This window comes from Podarcis filfolensis (assembly GCF_964270895.1).
Source record: "Podarcis filfolensis genome assembly, chromosome: 3".
Classification (NCBI taxonomy): domain Eukaryota; kingdom Metazoa; phylum Chordata; class Lepidosauria; order Squamata; family Lacertidae; genus Podarcis; species Podarcis filfolensis.
In genome coordinates this window covers 77,074,535-77,090,178 of record NC_139606.1, presented here as the reverse complement: position 1 = coordinate 77,090,178, position 15,644 = coordinate 77,074,535, and the positions used below count along the sequence as shown (strand labels likewise).

The 15,644-nt window shown below is 41.6% G+C and overlaps 1 protein-coding gene across 2 annotated transcripts in view; it reads left to right on the top strand.

Moving 5' to 3' along the window:
* Window positions 1–15,644, top strand: part of NID1 (nidogen 1) — a 57,146-nt gene that overhangs the window by 24,890 nt on the left and 16,612 nt on the right. For both annotated transcript variants that reach the window (XR_014546221.1, XM_083606003.1), the window contains exons 9-14: window positions 458–601; window positions 2,009–2,137; window positions 7,479–7,622; window positions 8,569–8,691; window positions 12,511–12,726; window positions 14,016–14,188. Coding sequence is in view for 1 of the 2 variants with exons in the window: in XM_083606003.1 (XP_083462129.1) it covers window positions 458–601; window positions 2,009–2,137; window positions 7,479–7,622; window positions 8,569–8,691; window positions 12,511–12,726; window positions 14,016–14,188 (929 nt within the window). In the remaining variant the exon portion in view is untranslated. The remainder of the gene's footprint in view (window positions 1–457; window positions 602–2,008; window positions 2,138–7,478; window positions 7,623–8,568; window positions 8,692–12,510; window positions 12,727–14,015; window positions 14,189–15,644) is intronic.

Here is a 15,644-nt window from a genome sequence, read left to right as displayed (position 1 = left end):
TTCTCCTATGCACAGCCCTGGCCAACCCCAGTATGTGACTCCTGAGAAACTACCAAAGAGGGACTGCATCCCTCAAACATAGAAATTGTTCTCTTCCCCTTCCATAGCTACTACTGATTGAGAGGTCCTCTCTGTATATAATGAATAAACTTAGAAATGTTTAAGATAATGACTTTGGACTATAAGTGATACATCTTTAGCATTCATTACTGTTATAACCATGGTATTTGAAGGTTGTGTTTGTTTGTTTGAAGGAATCAGTTCTAGTGTCAAACTAGAGAAGTGTGTTTGAAAGCAATTGACCATGGAGAGTCTAAGCTTTATGAGAAATGTTCTCCCAAGCCATATATTACGTGTCTGAAGGCCAGTCCTTGTAAATGTATAGTAGTATAGCTGTAGCAGTATTGAGATCATTACATGCATTCTCATTTTTGTCTCTTCTGTGGCTTCTTGACAGATGGTACAGGTGATAAAAGCCACAATCCCTGCTACACAGGGACCCACCAATGTGACACAAATGCAGTTTGTCGTCCAGGAACAGGCAATCAGTTCACCTGTGAATGCTCTGTGGGCTTCCGAGGAAACGGACGTACATGTTATGGTATGAAAATATATCTCTTTAGGAAAAAATAAACTGACTTCCATAGAGTTTTCAAACAGCTGAACTCAAAGATGCTACAAGTGAATTCAGTTGGATATTTTCTTGGAACTTTGAGTTCAGCTGCTTGATACCAACATCACTATGGATCCACTAAAATATATCCATAGGACATCTTCCTAAGTGACTTATTAGCTTTCCCTGAAACAGCGTCTAGCACAGAGCTTTCCTAACTGTGTGTTGTGACACGTTAGTATGTCGGCTGCAGTGTGTAGGTGTGCTGCATGAACGCTCCCTGCACTCCTCCTGGGGCTGGAAACGGGTTAGTTTAACCACTGGTTTGCTAGTAAAACTGAATTACTGCATTGCGAAATGATGCAAAACTGAATTATTGTGTCGCTAAATGATGCATGTCCCAAAAGTTACCAACTTGAAAAGTTTGGAAAGCTCTGGTCTAGCAGAAAGACACACAAATTAATGAGGGCGCCTGAGCCCCACTTCAACAGACTTAAAGGAGGACTTGCCCACCTTTGAGGGAAAAGGAGGTGGGAGTAGTTTTGAGCAGAAAAATAGCTGGAGAGGAAATAATAAGGTAAAGGTACCCCTGACCGTTAGGTCCAGTCGCAGACGACTCTGGGGTTGCGCGCTCATCTCGCTTTATAGGCCGAGGGAGCCGGCATTTGTCTGCAGACAGCTTCTGGGTCATGTGGCCAGAATGACTAGCCGCTTCTGGCAAACCAGAGCAGCGCACAGAAAAGCCGTTTACCTTCCAGCCGGAGTGGTACCTATTTATCTACTTGCACTTGACATGCTTTCGAACTGCTAGGTGGGCAGGAGCTGGGACCGAACAACAGGAGCTCACCCCATTGTGGGGATTCGAACTGCCGACCTTCCGATTGGCAAGCCCTAGGCTCTGTGGTTTAGACCACAGTGCCACCCGCGTCCCTCAATAAAGTAGCCTAATTCCTCCACAGTTCCTCCCCTCAAGTTCACAGCATCCTGAGGCTACTTTATTATAAATCAACTCAAATCAGGAGAATTTTTATCTACAACTGTGCATTGAATCTAGGTTGGACCATGTTGTTTCAATTCTAAATTACTGTACCAAGGAATTGGGCAGGTACAAATGAATCAACATACTAAAATGGCAGAGTAAGACACTGTGCACTTTATCACTTGTGCCTTGATATGTTACTTGTCAAATACTTTGAATCCTGCAATCAGAGGAGATTCAGTTATTTTTATCTAGGCATTGGACTACAGTCACATACAATAGCTTAGTTTAAACAGGCTTCCAATATATAATTTTACTTCAGCTAAAATAGATGCCTAAGTTATACATATGTCATGGCCTGCCCTTCAGGAATTATATTAGTGACCTCTGTATAATAACATTGCCTCTTTTTGTAGATATAGATGAATGTCAGGAGCAACCAACAGTGTGCGGTGACAATGCAGACTGTATTAATCAGCCAGGGACTTTCCGATGTGAGTGTCTAGAGGGATATCAATTCTCAGCTGATGGGCGAACGTGTGTGGGTGAGTTTTAATTTGGGAAACTTTCTGTTATTGTTACTAGGAAACTGAGATCTGATGGAGAACATATCAAACAGAGGTTATTTTTTAATACCTCCCTTAATTTGTTGGTTGTTTTTGTAAAAAAAAGTTTGTTTATTTTATTTGAAAAATATCAGAAATGTAAAGAATGCTGTTCCTTGATTTGGGGAAGGCAATATTTAGGTTTTGTAAAGGATTATTACGGGATAGGCACTGCAGGCTTGGTCTGCTTTGGACATCATCCAAAGCATGCATCTGGTTTAAGCTAAGCCAGGGCTCTTTTTAACTCATGCAAAGTACTTGTTCTCCCCCTCAGTAGGGATGCCAGATCCCGACCTAAAGACTGCATGCTGTTCCAGGTCAGAAACTTAGCATTCTGGAACGGGCTCTCCCACTTTTGATCTGCATCACTGCAGCAGTCCATTCTCTTATCCACAACTTGCTATGGGTCAGAGATGCATCCTGCTTGCAACAGCAAACTGTAGAGGAGGTTGGGATGATTAGGCTCTAGTTGTACAGAAATTGAAGATACCATTCCTAAACGCTTTTTCTGAATGTTATCCAGAAGCATTAAAGCAAGAGTCACATCTGTTTGAAGGAAATTAGAGTCAGGAGCTGGCTACCCCACTTCTCCCTTGAATCACCAGGCAACTTTTTAAAAGTGAGCTGTAAAGTATATGTAAACAAAACAAAACAACCCCACCCACATGTGTGACATCACTTATAGTCAGGGCTGTCTTACCCATAGGCTCTAGGGGTGCAGGGCACCCAGGCACCAGGATCTCAGGGGTGCCAGGCTGAGAGTCCGGGGCCTGAGAGTTGAGTTCGGGGAAGAGCCCGCCCATTGGTCAGAGTGCCGCGACAGGCTCTTCTGCTGCAGGCGGCTCTGCGCCATTAGTTCGGGGGCAACCGAGCCAGCGAGACACTGAGGTGGCTGGCCGGCTCCGCCCTCCTCTGGGACTGGGCAACCTGGGGGGGCGGGCGTGCTGGGCGGGTCTTTGCACCCCGGCACCGCATTTACTTAAGACAACCCTCCTTATAGTTCATATTTGAATACTGTGTTCTTTGCAACTGAGATTTCAAACATACATATTTGTATATATAAATGTATATTCATTTAAATTTGAAACCTGATTAAATCAATACCATTAAGATTTATTTACTTTTTACTTTTGGGCTGAGGGGAATAAGTTCTACAAGCCTGAGATAGCTATGCTGTCTTTTCCATTAATAGCATCATTAGTAGCATCCTATGTAAATAGTTTTGGTAAGGAGTATTGAGGGGGAAATGAAAGACTTGTAAGTGCAGCTGATCCAATAATAAATGTCTTTAATATATGAAGACTGATGAAATACATGGCAAAGTTATGTAACATGAGAGGATTTGTGGAAGCTTTACACAGACAGCTTTGTAGGATGTGCCAAACAACTGTATCAAATCTTTCCTTTCTTGCATTTAGTTGTTTAAACATCTGTTTGAAGGAAATTTGAGCTTGAGACTACAGCAAAGCATTTCCTGAATGGTTTACTTTCTTTCTCTTTCCCCCAGAAGTAATTGGTTAGCTCACTCTTTTGCCAAAGATAGTGGATAACCGTCTAATAGTCTTATTCCTTGCATGCTCACTTGGAAGAAAATTCACTTCTGCTTCTATGGTTAGGCAAAGTGAGGTGACTGCCTCAGGCGGCAGATGTTGGGAGCAGAAGTAGCAAAATTCCTGCCTGTTCCCCCTAAGCCCCATGACCATTTATCTCTTTTGGAGGACAGAGCTATGCATGCGACATGGCATGTCTTGCCCCCTCTTAAACTAGCCTGCAGCTTTAGGTGTGGGGAGAGGACACTTACTTCACCTTTAGTGTTGAAGTAAGATTTAGCTGCCAGTTCTAGGACTGGCTCTACTATTAGACCGAGTGAAGCAGCTGCCTCGAGCAGCACATAAAGCAAGGTGCAGAGCAGCAGTGAGGTGTTGTAAAACAGAGCTGTGTGTGCCCTAAAGGCAGATATTCTGAGGGTTTAGTCCTCAGAAGAAGAGCTTTCATGGTAGAAATGGTGAGGACAGGCTATGTGTTCTGTAGGATGCTCTATAGAGCAAGCTGTGAAGGTTGCTTTAAGCATTATTAGCAATTTTTTAAAAATCAAAATCAAACAAGGCTCCCCTTTTCAGTAAAAATGAAATTTTAATTTAAAAATTTACACGAATTTTTTATTTAAGAATGGTAGAAATATTTTTATTTCTGACATGTTTTGAATACAGAGTATCTCTAGAGTTATCTTAAATCCCAGATGTCAAAACCTAGCAGTGACTTGTTCAGTTTGGTATTGTTTTGTATTTGTTTAGAACTCATTCATCTGCCAATGTTTTTATATCTTACTGAGTTCCTGATGCGATTGCCAAATTACAATCTTTGGTCATCTTTGGCTTAGTTTTTAGTAAGATAGTAAATCATTCTCTGTGTGAGCAGCATTTGCGAGAGGCCTCCGGTGTTTTATTATCCTTGCAAATGTTGTCATTGTAGATAATTTCATTTCACAGCACCAGCCTCGGTTTGAGGGGAGGGGAGGAAGGGAAGTACTGATATTAAAGTATTCAAACCTCTTGATTAGATACTTCGCCAACCTGCCAGCCAGAATGAGGAGATGACAGTGCTTATCCCAGTAGCTTTTGAGATCATCGACCTTCTGGCTGTTCCATTGGGATTTGGGGGAATTGTGTTGCAGTTACTTCAGTCTTTCCTGGAGGTTCAGGTTCAGATGGTGGTGCTTGGTCGTTTGTTTCACCCCTTAGCCATTGGCCTATGGGGTGCCTTAGAGTGTTATCTTGTCCCCCATGCTGTTAAACTGGGGAGGAACTTGTTTCATTTAAATTACTCCCTAGTCCTTAAATGTATTGTAGAGGAAGGCTTGGCAGGCTCTGACTTTCCGCATTCTACTCAGGGTGGCCACAGTAAGAAAGGTAGCCCTGCCCAGAATCTTGTTTCTCTTTCAGGTCCTTCCCCTTTCAGTTTTGTGTAATATCCTTACCTCTTGGTAATGCCTTCTTAATAGGTTTATTTTTTGCTCCAAATGGCCCAGGTTAACCTTGTTGTAATATAAATCCAGCTTGGAAGGTCACTTACCGACATATTTTGATGCTTTTCAGCTTCAGCAAATGTCAGTAGGCTCTTCTGGGTTGCATGAGGCTAAACAATCTGAAGCTTAATCCAGATAAGATGGAAGTATTGTGGATAGGGAAACTCAACAAGCTTGGATAGTAGAATTCAACCAATCATTGATGGGGAGGTCAGACCTTACTACGGTCATTCAGGCGTTAACAACTCAACTTCCAAAAGTGACTACTGCAATTTTCTCTCTTTGGATTGCCTTTGAAGGCAGCTCAGAAACCACAGCTGGTACAGAATACATCTGGCTTGTTTTTGGCCTGGCCAATTAGATTATATCATGCTGATACTTCACCAGTTGCACTGGTTGCCAGTACAATTCGAAGACAAGTTAAAGTACTAGTGAAAACCTTTAAAGCTCTAAATGGTTTGGCATCAGGTTAGAGTCCACTTGCACCTATACCAGCCTTACGCATATCCTAAGACCTATGAAAGAGGGCATGTTGAGATGCCCAACAGTAAAAGCTATTTGGCTGGTGGACATAAGGAACAGCGCCTTTTCTACAGAGGCCTCCCTTTTATAAAACTCAATTCCACAATAAATCAGGAAGGCCCCCATCACTGAACTCTTTTTTAAAAAAGAGCTCTAAAGACATACTTCTTTAGAATGGTCTTTGGGAATGAAAATGTCAAGTTGGCACCTCAGTTAGACTGGCTGGACTTTATGATACTTTAGTCTATGTTTGTAATCAGTCTCTTATTGTAATCAGAATCAGTAGTCTTACTACTGTATTTTAATTATCGTTGTTGATGTATTTTAGTGATTGTAAAATGCTTTGTGAGATGATAGTTCTGAAGAGCAGTATATAAGTCATTTTAATAAAATCAATTGCCCACCCTGGGCCCCTTTGGGAGAAAGCATGGGATATAAATTAAACTAATTAATTTAAAATAATAATAGCAACTGTAACAGTAATAATAATACAGTATTGCACTACGAAAATGTATGCTCTATTTCTGGGTTTGATTATTTTTTCTACTGAACCATATGGAGTAGATTAAACTTCCAGAATCTAAATTCTGCACACAATGGGCAATACTTGTAGTATTCATTTTCTTCCTGAGAAATTCTGAAGCATTGTTGTCTAGTTCAAACAATGGAGGGAAGTAAAGAAAACTAATAAGGGTTTGAAGAAGTGGGGTTGGTGGGGGGATTGTGGGAAAAATTTGACTCGAGAGAAAACACAATGGAAGAAAACACAGATTTAATAATGAGAGAATGGTTAGCTGATAAGCTCATGCAGAGTGAGGGGAAAACATAAAAACGAATAAGGGGAGCTGAGCGAAGAGATCAGCTGAAGACCAGGACTTGCATCTTGAAGGTTGTGTAATTAACTAACTGAAGGATCTATGAGGAAGAAAGGCCATCAATTAGAAGTTTATTCATGTCCCCATACATCAAGGAAAGTGCAAATTTTGTTGCCACTGAAGAGCAAAAAAACAAGAGAAAGGAGCAATCTTCTCTGTCTCCTAGGCATGTAGTTTGGGGAACAGGCCATTTCCTTTATATATAATAGTCTATTCCTCACCACATGCCCAGGAGACAGGGAGGATAACTTGTACAGTTAACAAGGATGGATGGAAGAGAGCTGTTAGGTGAAAATAATATTTATGACTTTGCAACAGAAGTATTAGTGGGGAAGACACTAAGGAGGAATGATTATATATAGGATAGTACAGAAGTGTAACCTCACGTAGAATTGTGAGCAAGCCTCATAAAAAGGTGGTCACTGAACAGCTGCATGTGACTGAACACACTAAAAGGAAGTTTGAGAAATCCATGGCTTAAAGGGAGTGAAAGAAATGACAAGGAAAAGTAACTGGCGGAGTGGGACTGCCAGATGACTAACAAACCCAAAGACCCAAGTGAGAAAGCGTTGAAACTGTAATAGATTTGAAGGACAAAATACAATTTAACTACTGGTGGCAATAGGATTGTCTGGGGAAACCCCAAACAGCTTTCAAGTAATGCTTGGGCTGTTCACAATTAGTGTGATTTCCACACCCAGTTTTCAGTGTGCTGTAATGTAAAATGTTATATATTCTTAGCGTAGTGTTAGTTTTTATGCTAGAACTAACTGAAAATGTTAGTTCTAGTTTTATTTTTGTTTCATTCGCGTTTCCCTCTGTTCAAAAAAATATTAAAGTGAGTGTTCCTACCTTGTAGCTATTGAACGTGTCGTCAATCATTGTGTGACGGGAACACACACTTGTGACATCCCACAGCGTGCCCGCTGCATATACTCTGGTGGCTCTTCTTATATCTGTGCATGTCTACCAGGCTTCTCTGGGGATGGACGTTCCTGCGAGGGTAAGTGGCACCATGTACACCCACTTCTGTCTTGTCCTTGGAGGCCTTTGTACAGCTTGGTTATCTGATCCTCAATAATTTGTTTGGGCTTTTTTCCCCCTTTCTGTAACAATTTTTTGAGTTGGGAATCTAAAACCATAATAAAACAGAGTTTCCACACTGTCTTCGCTACACACATTTTCTCCACATTTTAATCTTGTCTAAAAACCTCTTTTTACTAGTGTTGTTTGCTGGCATTCATATGGAAATGTTGCTATTCCCAAATGCATGTGACTATCCTAAATTGCAGAAATAAACAAATCAGTAGCGATAATATCCATGTTTATGAGATGCATCTTAAATTGTCAGCATCCTCATTTGCATATCAACAGTTAAAGGATTTCTGATCTTTAGTGTACCATTTATAAAGCTCATCTGACTGCACATATCATAAAGTAATCTTTTAGTGGAAGTGCACCGCAATGCACAGTGTTGTTTTCCCAAGCAACTTATGTCACATTGAGTCCTTTTCTCTCCTAACATGGTTGTCCTAGTTTAGGTTACCCTAGTTTAGCACATGGTATGCTATGTCCAATAGATTATCTCCCTGTCTTTTTGGCAGTCTGGTTGGCTTGCTGTGATTCTATGCTTTGGAACCAACTGCCCAACCTACAATCTGTTCATGTATAAAACATTGCTTATGAAACTTAAAACATCAGTTATTTGAATGGTGAGTCAATGGACACAAACTCATTATATCATGAAACTTTGACCAATGTGCGTGGTCATAGCTGCCCAACATCCTGGCTGAATGAGATGTTTGTCTCATGGTAGCATATGAAAAAGGATTCAGGTCCAGGTCCTTGTAACAGAGGACCTAAGGCTGGCCTACATGCATATTTTTCAGTTCCTTCAAAGGAGTGCATCTTATAATATGGTCTTTCTTTTCTTTTCTTTTCTCTTATAGATGAAGATGAATGTAAGCTGAGCCGCTGTCATCCAGATGCTTACTGCTATAACACACAAGGGTCCTTCAGCTGCCAGTGTAAGGCAGGTTATCGTGGGGATGGTTTCCAGTGTGTGACAGGAGGTAAATAAATGTTATTTTCTAAAAATCCTAGCAGAAGCAAACTGTTGATAGACAGCATGGTGGAATGCCATTAAATGAACAGAAGTTGTTTAACAACTGTGTACTCTGATTTTAAAAAAACCCTGAATTACAGTCATACCTCGGGTTGAAGTAGCTTCGGGTTAAGCATTTTCAGGTTGCGCTCCGCGGCGACCCGGAAGTAACGGAGCGCGTTACTGCCAGGTTTCGCCGCTCATGCATGTGCAAACGCTCAAAATGATGTCACGTGCATGCGCAGAAGTGGCGAATCACGACCCGTGCATGCGCAGACGCAGGTTGTGTTCACTTCAGGATGTGAACGGGGCTCCGGAATGGATTCTGTTCGCATCCAGAGGTACCACTGTATTTGATCAAGGAGTGATTATTTAATATGGTGCTTTCTAGAGTTTATCAAGATTCCCTTTTTACTTTAAGACTTTTTACAGTTAAATCCTTTATATGTCAACTCATAAATCAGGCCTGTTGAATTTAATGAGATATATTCTGAAGTGAATATAGGATTTCAGTTGGGAATCACATGTTTTTGAAAATTAAGCCTTGCATAAATTCTGGCTTGTTTTCTGAGTTAAATATCTCCTTTGTCAGCTTACGATTTTAGCTAATACATACTGAAATTTTGTGTAAGGAGCACTAAGAACTACGTAATCTAATCTGATCAGTTGGTGCAATAGAAAATATTCCATGCTACTTATAAGACTATTACATTCACTCCAGAAAGATGAGTGTTCTCTCTTCCATTTTGCTATTTGTTTTGCTGAAAAATGCTATCTTTCCTCTACTGTGAACTTGTTTGGAAGTAATGCTGTAATTTTACTTTGCATTGTTTTGCTAATTATGTTAGATTTCCTTTTGGGTTGTAACTTCATTATTTTGAATTAAGATTGTGTTATCATACGGATTTCCTTCTCCGAATGAGGAGCTATGGGCATAAATCAGAATTGGGCATTAGGTTTTGGTTTTGTTTGCATTGTATCGTGCATATTTATAATTGGTCTGCTCAAAGGATCATGCCTGGAACTTAGGGTGCTGGATGTTGAATTTTGGAGAAAGAGACAATATCCTTTTTCATGTGAGAGGTAAGTATAGATAGAAAGGAAGGAGGTGATTTCAAGGGAAGAGAGAGGATGCTTTCCCCCCTAATTCCTATCCCTTTCTGACAGATGAAAGTTGTGATATGTAGACAAATAGCCTGCAGCATGTGTGTAATAATATTCTAGCAGAGCAATCCATGCACCCATAATGGTATGTTATTTCCTTTGAGAGATTCAGATAAAATTAGGTTCTATTCTTCGTTAAGCAAGTTTTCACTTCTTTGGAATGTCAAGAGCAGTCTTATAAACAGACAGTCCTATACTAGAGTACCTAGGATCAGATATAAGTTGATTTCTACAGGTGGAATGCAACAGCTGGTATGGTGCCAGTGCCCAAACTAAGCTTGAACATGGCACTGTCACAGAATCAGTCCTATGGAGTACTCCGTTGGTAAGAATCTCTGTCAGCTGCTCATTGATGCTCTGGACGCTGAGGATGGGAAAGAGAGAGGCCCTGTATGGCCCTGTTTTCATAGCAGCCTAACAGCTTTTCTGTCCCAGTAGAAGAAAGAAAACCTGTTCCTGTCTCTTTCAACATGTTTGGGTTTTGTAGTTAAGGAATAGAACATAGTGTTTCATCTGGGATGAGCCATCCAGCTTCGCCTTGCTAACTATTTACTACAGTGGTACCTCTGGTTAAGAACTTAATTCGTTCCGGAGGTCCGTTCTTAACCTGAAACTGTTCTTAACCTGAGGTACCACTTTAGCTAATGTGGCCTCCCACTGCTGCCGCACTGCCACCGCACGATTTCGGTTCTCATCCTGAAGCAAAGTTCTTAACCCGAGGGACTATTTCTGGGTTAGCGGAGTCTGTAACCTGAAGCGTATGTAACCCGAGGTACCACTGTATTTTGCTGCAGTCATAAATGTCACTGAAGCTATTGTGGGCCTATGAGACTATATGTTCTACAGTGTCTGTGTTGTCAATACACACACACACACACACACACACACACACTTCATATATTCAGGTACCACTTTCAGCATCTCTAAATTTAAGCTAGGGAATTTTATTCTGCAAATACAGTACTATAATAGTTTTTACACAGCAAATCTGCTCCTTGAAGTATCTGTGGAAGTTGCCTGCAATTTTACATACGTTCATCACATAGCCGGCTTGTTAGCAATAGAGTTCCTGGTGTAAGCAGCCGCATTCCAGCAGCTATGAAGAATGTCTGTACTTCATTATTCCCTCACACTCCATTGTTTCATTACAAAAAGAAACAGATGTCCAAAACTTGTCACCTCTTCATGTCCCGTAGATTGTGTTTACCAAACAGAAACAAACCCAGACTCTCTGGCTAGGGACTATGACCAATAAAAATCATTCACCAAAATTGTTAATGTGGGTAATCTAGTTCACATGGGAAATGCACTGGTGGCAAAAGTCCGTATCCTGTTTGTAGTGCTCCGTGACCGAAGCAGCATTAAATGGATAGCACTAACAGCCTCCTGATGGTGAGGTGTTAATTTGCCTTTCTTTGAAACCACATAGGAGCATCACCTAAAACACAAAAGACTTTTTGGGGTAACCTTCAGCTACCTGATCACAGGTGCTGGTGGGGAATAGACTGGATCAGTGCACACATTGTGGACATTGTGTGTAGCATATGGTGGCTGAACTTGGCAGTTGTGCTCATACCATAGCAAAATATAAACAGTAAAATCCCGTGGTAGCATTAAAGTTGTCCTGTATACATGGCAAGTCACTTCACAGAACCTGCTCACCATGTGATGACAGCTAGAGAATGGAGTGTTTTTTAAATGTCATCTGTGTAGTGGTTGTTGCATGTCTCTGTCCCACTGTTTGTTTAAAACATTTGCTACAACCTTAGTAAATGCATTGTGGCTTAGATTTTGGCTTGCCTAAACAATGGGATGAATCCTGCCCCTCCCGATCCAGCAGCTTCTAAGATCAGTCTTCTGACGTTTTACTTTCTAGCACCATTTCAACTGCTACTGATTATTCAAGAACAAAGCTGGAGCTTTTCCAGTCCACAAGGCCTGCAGTAACCCAAGAAACCACATTAATGGATACAGCATATTTTAGGAGCCCTTTCTACAGCTCTGAAGTGCTTCTGGGCTGCCCTTGTGCTTGCTCTAACATTCTACAGAGGGTGACATGTGGCTCTCCTGCCCCACCTCAGCCTCATGTCTGCTAAACCATTGGTGGTACAAAGGACAAGAATTGAAAATGTCATTGGGTGTGCAACTGTCTTACTGACACTTAGAATTAGATGCAAGGGGACAGAGAGGGTATACGCTGTGCTGGTGCAGGTTAGCTGCACATTTGCAACTGTCTGCATAACTGTGGTTGCAGAAAAGCAGCATTTGCAGCTGAGGCTTCATTGCCTGACTTTGTTACCCAGACAGCTGTGTTATATAAAGTTTCTGTGCACCTACAGTGCTTGCACAGTGTTAAGTGAGAAAGCTCCTCCCACAACTTATTGGAAATGGATAGGACTTCATCTCCCTGCACTTGATCACTCCTAAGTGCTGGCCAGCTGTTGGCGAACCATCTTAACTGCCATTTCTAATGCAGCCTGTATGAGCTTCACTCCACCTTTCAGAACTCAGGTGCAGCAAATTTGGCTAATATATGTTGGCTAGAATCACTTGTATGTAGAACATCATAGAAATGAGATGTAAAATTCACCTTTTTTCTTTTTGTTTTGTTTCTTATTTACAGAACAAGAAAAGACAAAATGTCAGCGTGAACAAGAACAAAGTGTGGCTTTTGGTCCAAGAGGAGCCAGGCCAGTTGGCTTCTTTGTTCCTCAGTGTGATGTCTATGGGAATTATTTGCCAACTCAATGCCACTCCAGCACTGGATATTGCTGGTGTGTAGACAGAGATGGGAATGAGATTGATGGTACCAGAAGTGGTCCAGGGATTCGACCTCCATGTAAGTTACGTTGCACCTAAGCCATTAAGCCACTGCAACAATTTTCCTCATTCAGATGCTGTTTTATTGGGCTCATAGTTCAGACGTATGCCTCTCATACAGTGCTGTTCCATTGTTTCATATGTGCTTATGCTGATATGCTGTTCTTGCTATTAAGCCATGTTCAAAGTGGTGACATAATGAAGCAAGCAATAGCTATTATAGCCTTCTAAATAAATCAAAAAAATGTTTCTAGCCTGCTTGCCCAATGTATGACTCTGTTAGTCATGTGGGTTCCTCCCTGCCCCCCCCCCAAAGGGCAACAAGCCAGAGCTATCGGCAGTGACTTGCAAATTATATGGTGATATTCATAAGTAGAAAGGATGTTTAGACAATTAATAGTGTGGCATTCCTGTAATGTGTTCCATATGGAGGCACCTTTTATAGAGTGCCCAAACTATAACTGATCCATGGTACAGCTACTAGGTGCTGATTGTTGTAGGATGCACAAAGCATATAATACCAGTTGTACAATATCGTCACTGGCTTCCAGGCCCAGTGGCCCTCGAATTATGCTGACACTGGGCCTGTCCTTTCTGGTTTTATTAATATGTAAGTTAGAACCATGGACAATAAGGGAAATAATTTCAATATTTAGTGGTGTAACATGAGCAGCAGGAATGAGACGCAGCCCTAAAGGAAAGAAATATAGAAGACTCTGCCTTACAACTGGTTGTTCTTTATACCCATAAAACGTGATCCTGGTAAGGCTAAGCATTTTTAAGACCTCATTAGTTTCATTGAAAGAGATGTGCAGTATAATTCTATGCACCTTTGTTCAAAAGCAAGTATGTCAGTGCATTCCAGGGCCGGCCTAAGCATAGCTGTCAACGTTTCCCTTTTTTAAAGGGGAATTCCCTTATTCCGAACAGGATTCCTCGCAAGAAAAGGGAAAAGTTGACAGCTATGGGCCCAAGACATTTTGGCACCTGAAGCAAAACATAAAATGACACCTCGCCACGAGAGATGCATCCCTTGGAGGCCAGATCTGATGTCCCTTTGGATCCTGCAGCCTGAGGCAGCTGCCTTCCCTTGCCTCATGAGTGGGCTGACCCTGGTGAGTCCTAAGCAATGTTGCATAGGATTGCCATCTCAAGCATGTGCTTAACATCATTTGAAATATGTAGCACTTAGCGTTGGCTGGATTGTATCCAGTTTATATTAGAGTAATCTTGCCTTGCAGATGCAGTTTGGCCTTATTGTGTTTGCGCAATCTTGACTGCCTGTGTTTTCTATCATTTGTCAACAAGGTCTGGGCACAGTTGCTCCTCCTGTTACAGTTGGACCCCCTGTAAAACCAGATACCATTCCTCTGCCTCCAGGAACACACTTACTCATTGCTCAGAGTGGAAAGATTGACCATGTCCCCCTGGATGGGAATGACATGAGGAAATCAGATGCAAAAGCTTTGCTGTATGTGCCAGTAAGTATCCCCCGAATTTGATGTAGTAATTTGCATTAGTGAAAACTGAGGTTTTTAGCTGAAGAGTTATACTGCAGAAAAAAATAACACTTCACATGGCTTAATATCCTTTGGGTTTTGCTGCTGATTTTCCTTTCTTACTGATACTTTGTTTTTATTTTTTTATTTTAGATTAGGCTGCAGCTGCTGAGAATGGGGGGGGGGGATTTAGATTCTGAAATCTTGAAGCTGGGGTCACAATTCTTTTCGTATTAACAAAGAGAGGTCCCCAAAGAAATGTGTGTTCCTGTTGCACAATATTTTTACAGCCTTCCCCGCTTCAGTGATAGCGTCCCACGACTATTATAAACAAACTTGTACTGTATTTATAGCAAATTTTATTGGCTTTCTAAGCAAGTCAAAACTCCCATCAAACTTTCCAGTGTTTTAAACATTGTTTGACATTCTTAAATTTTAGTTGCTCATCCTGGCTGGCTATAATAGTTTATGTGGGTTTTAAACATTCTCCACTGAGTTCCCCCTTTATCTTCCTGTCCTTGATATTCTCTTCTTCCTTCTGCTGTAGATTTTATAATATGTCCTGATAACTTCCTGTGCTCTGGTCAGGCTTCTATACTCTTCCATGTGTTTCTTTTCCAGCTGTTTCCTTATGCCTGACACCAGTGGGCAAGTAAGTCTGTTTCCCACTTTCCACCTTCTCTTACTGTTGAATGAAGCCTTTTGCTATGCAATGTCTAATTTTGCCACTTGTCTTTTGATTCTTGCACTTTTTTATGCATAGTGATTTCACACTGCACACGTCCCCTGTTCATTCTCAGTATTCTAATTAGATATTCTAGTTGTATTTGTGGGTATTTCTCCCATCCTGTTGTGGGAGTTGCATATGAGAGTAGCCAAAAGATGCAAGGAAACATAGTGGAGGTTAGTGTGGTTGAATAATGCAAAGTTGTAACAGTGACAAGTTTGGATATGTAAGGACAGGAAATGACAACTGTAATTACAATGAAATCAGGGGAGGGGGAAAATCTCTATAACATTAGAATTCCTACAAGCAAAACTGAGGATAGTGAAACTGTAATGGCTTTAGGGGTTGCTTGTGCGTAAGTTGCCGCCGCTCTGGGCTAGGTTGGCTGTTTAAACCATTTCTCGCTGGACAGCCATCCACTCCGTGGCTGTTCAGTCGCTGGCAGAATCCGTCAGTGGGCGTTTCTTAAACCTTTTCCAACATAAAAGTTGTTTGACGCCCAGTCTCCTCCTACTCTCCCTGCGCGGAAGTCTTCTGCGCAGGGAGGGCGTGGGTAGCGGAGGACCTGTGCTCTCCCCGCTGGTGTCCAGTGAAGAGTCCCGGAGCCCGCTCTCTGCTTCCCCCATTGGCCCCCCTCTATCCCTGGTGTTGCGCTGATTTTCTTCCCCAACCGGAGACCTGCCTCTCTCCCTGCTTGGCCCCTCTCCAGCA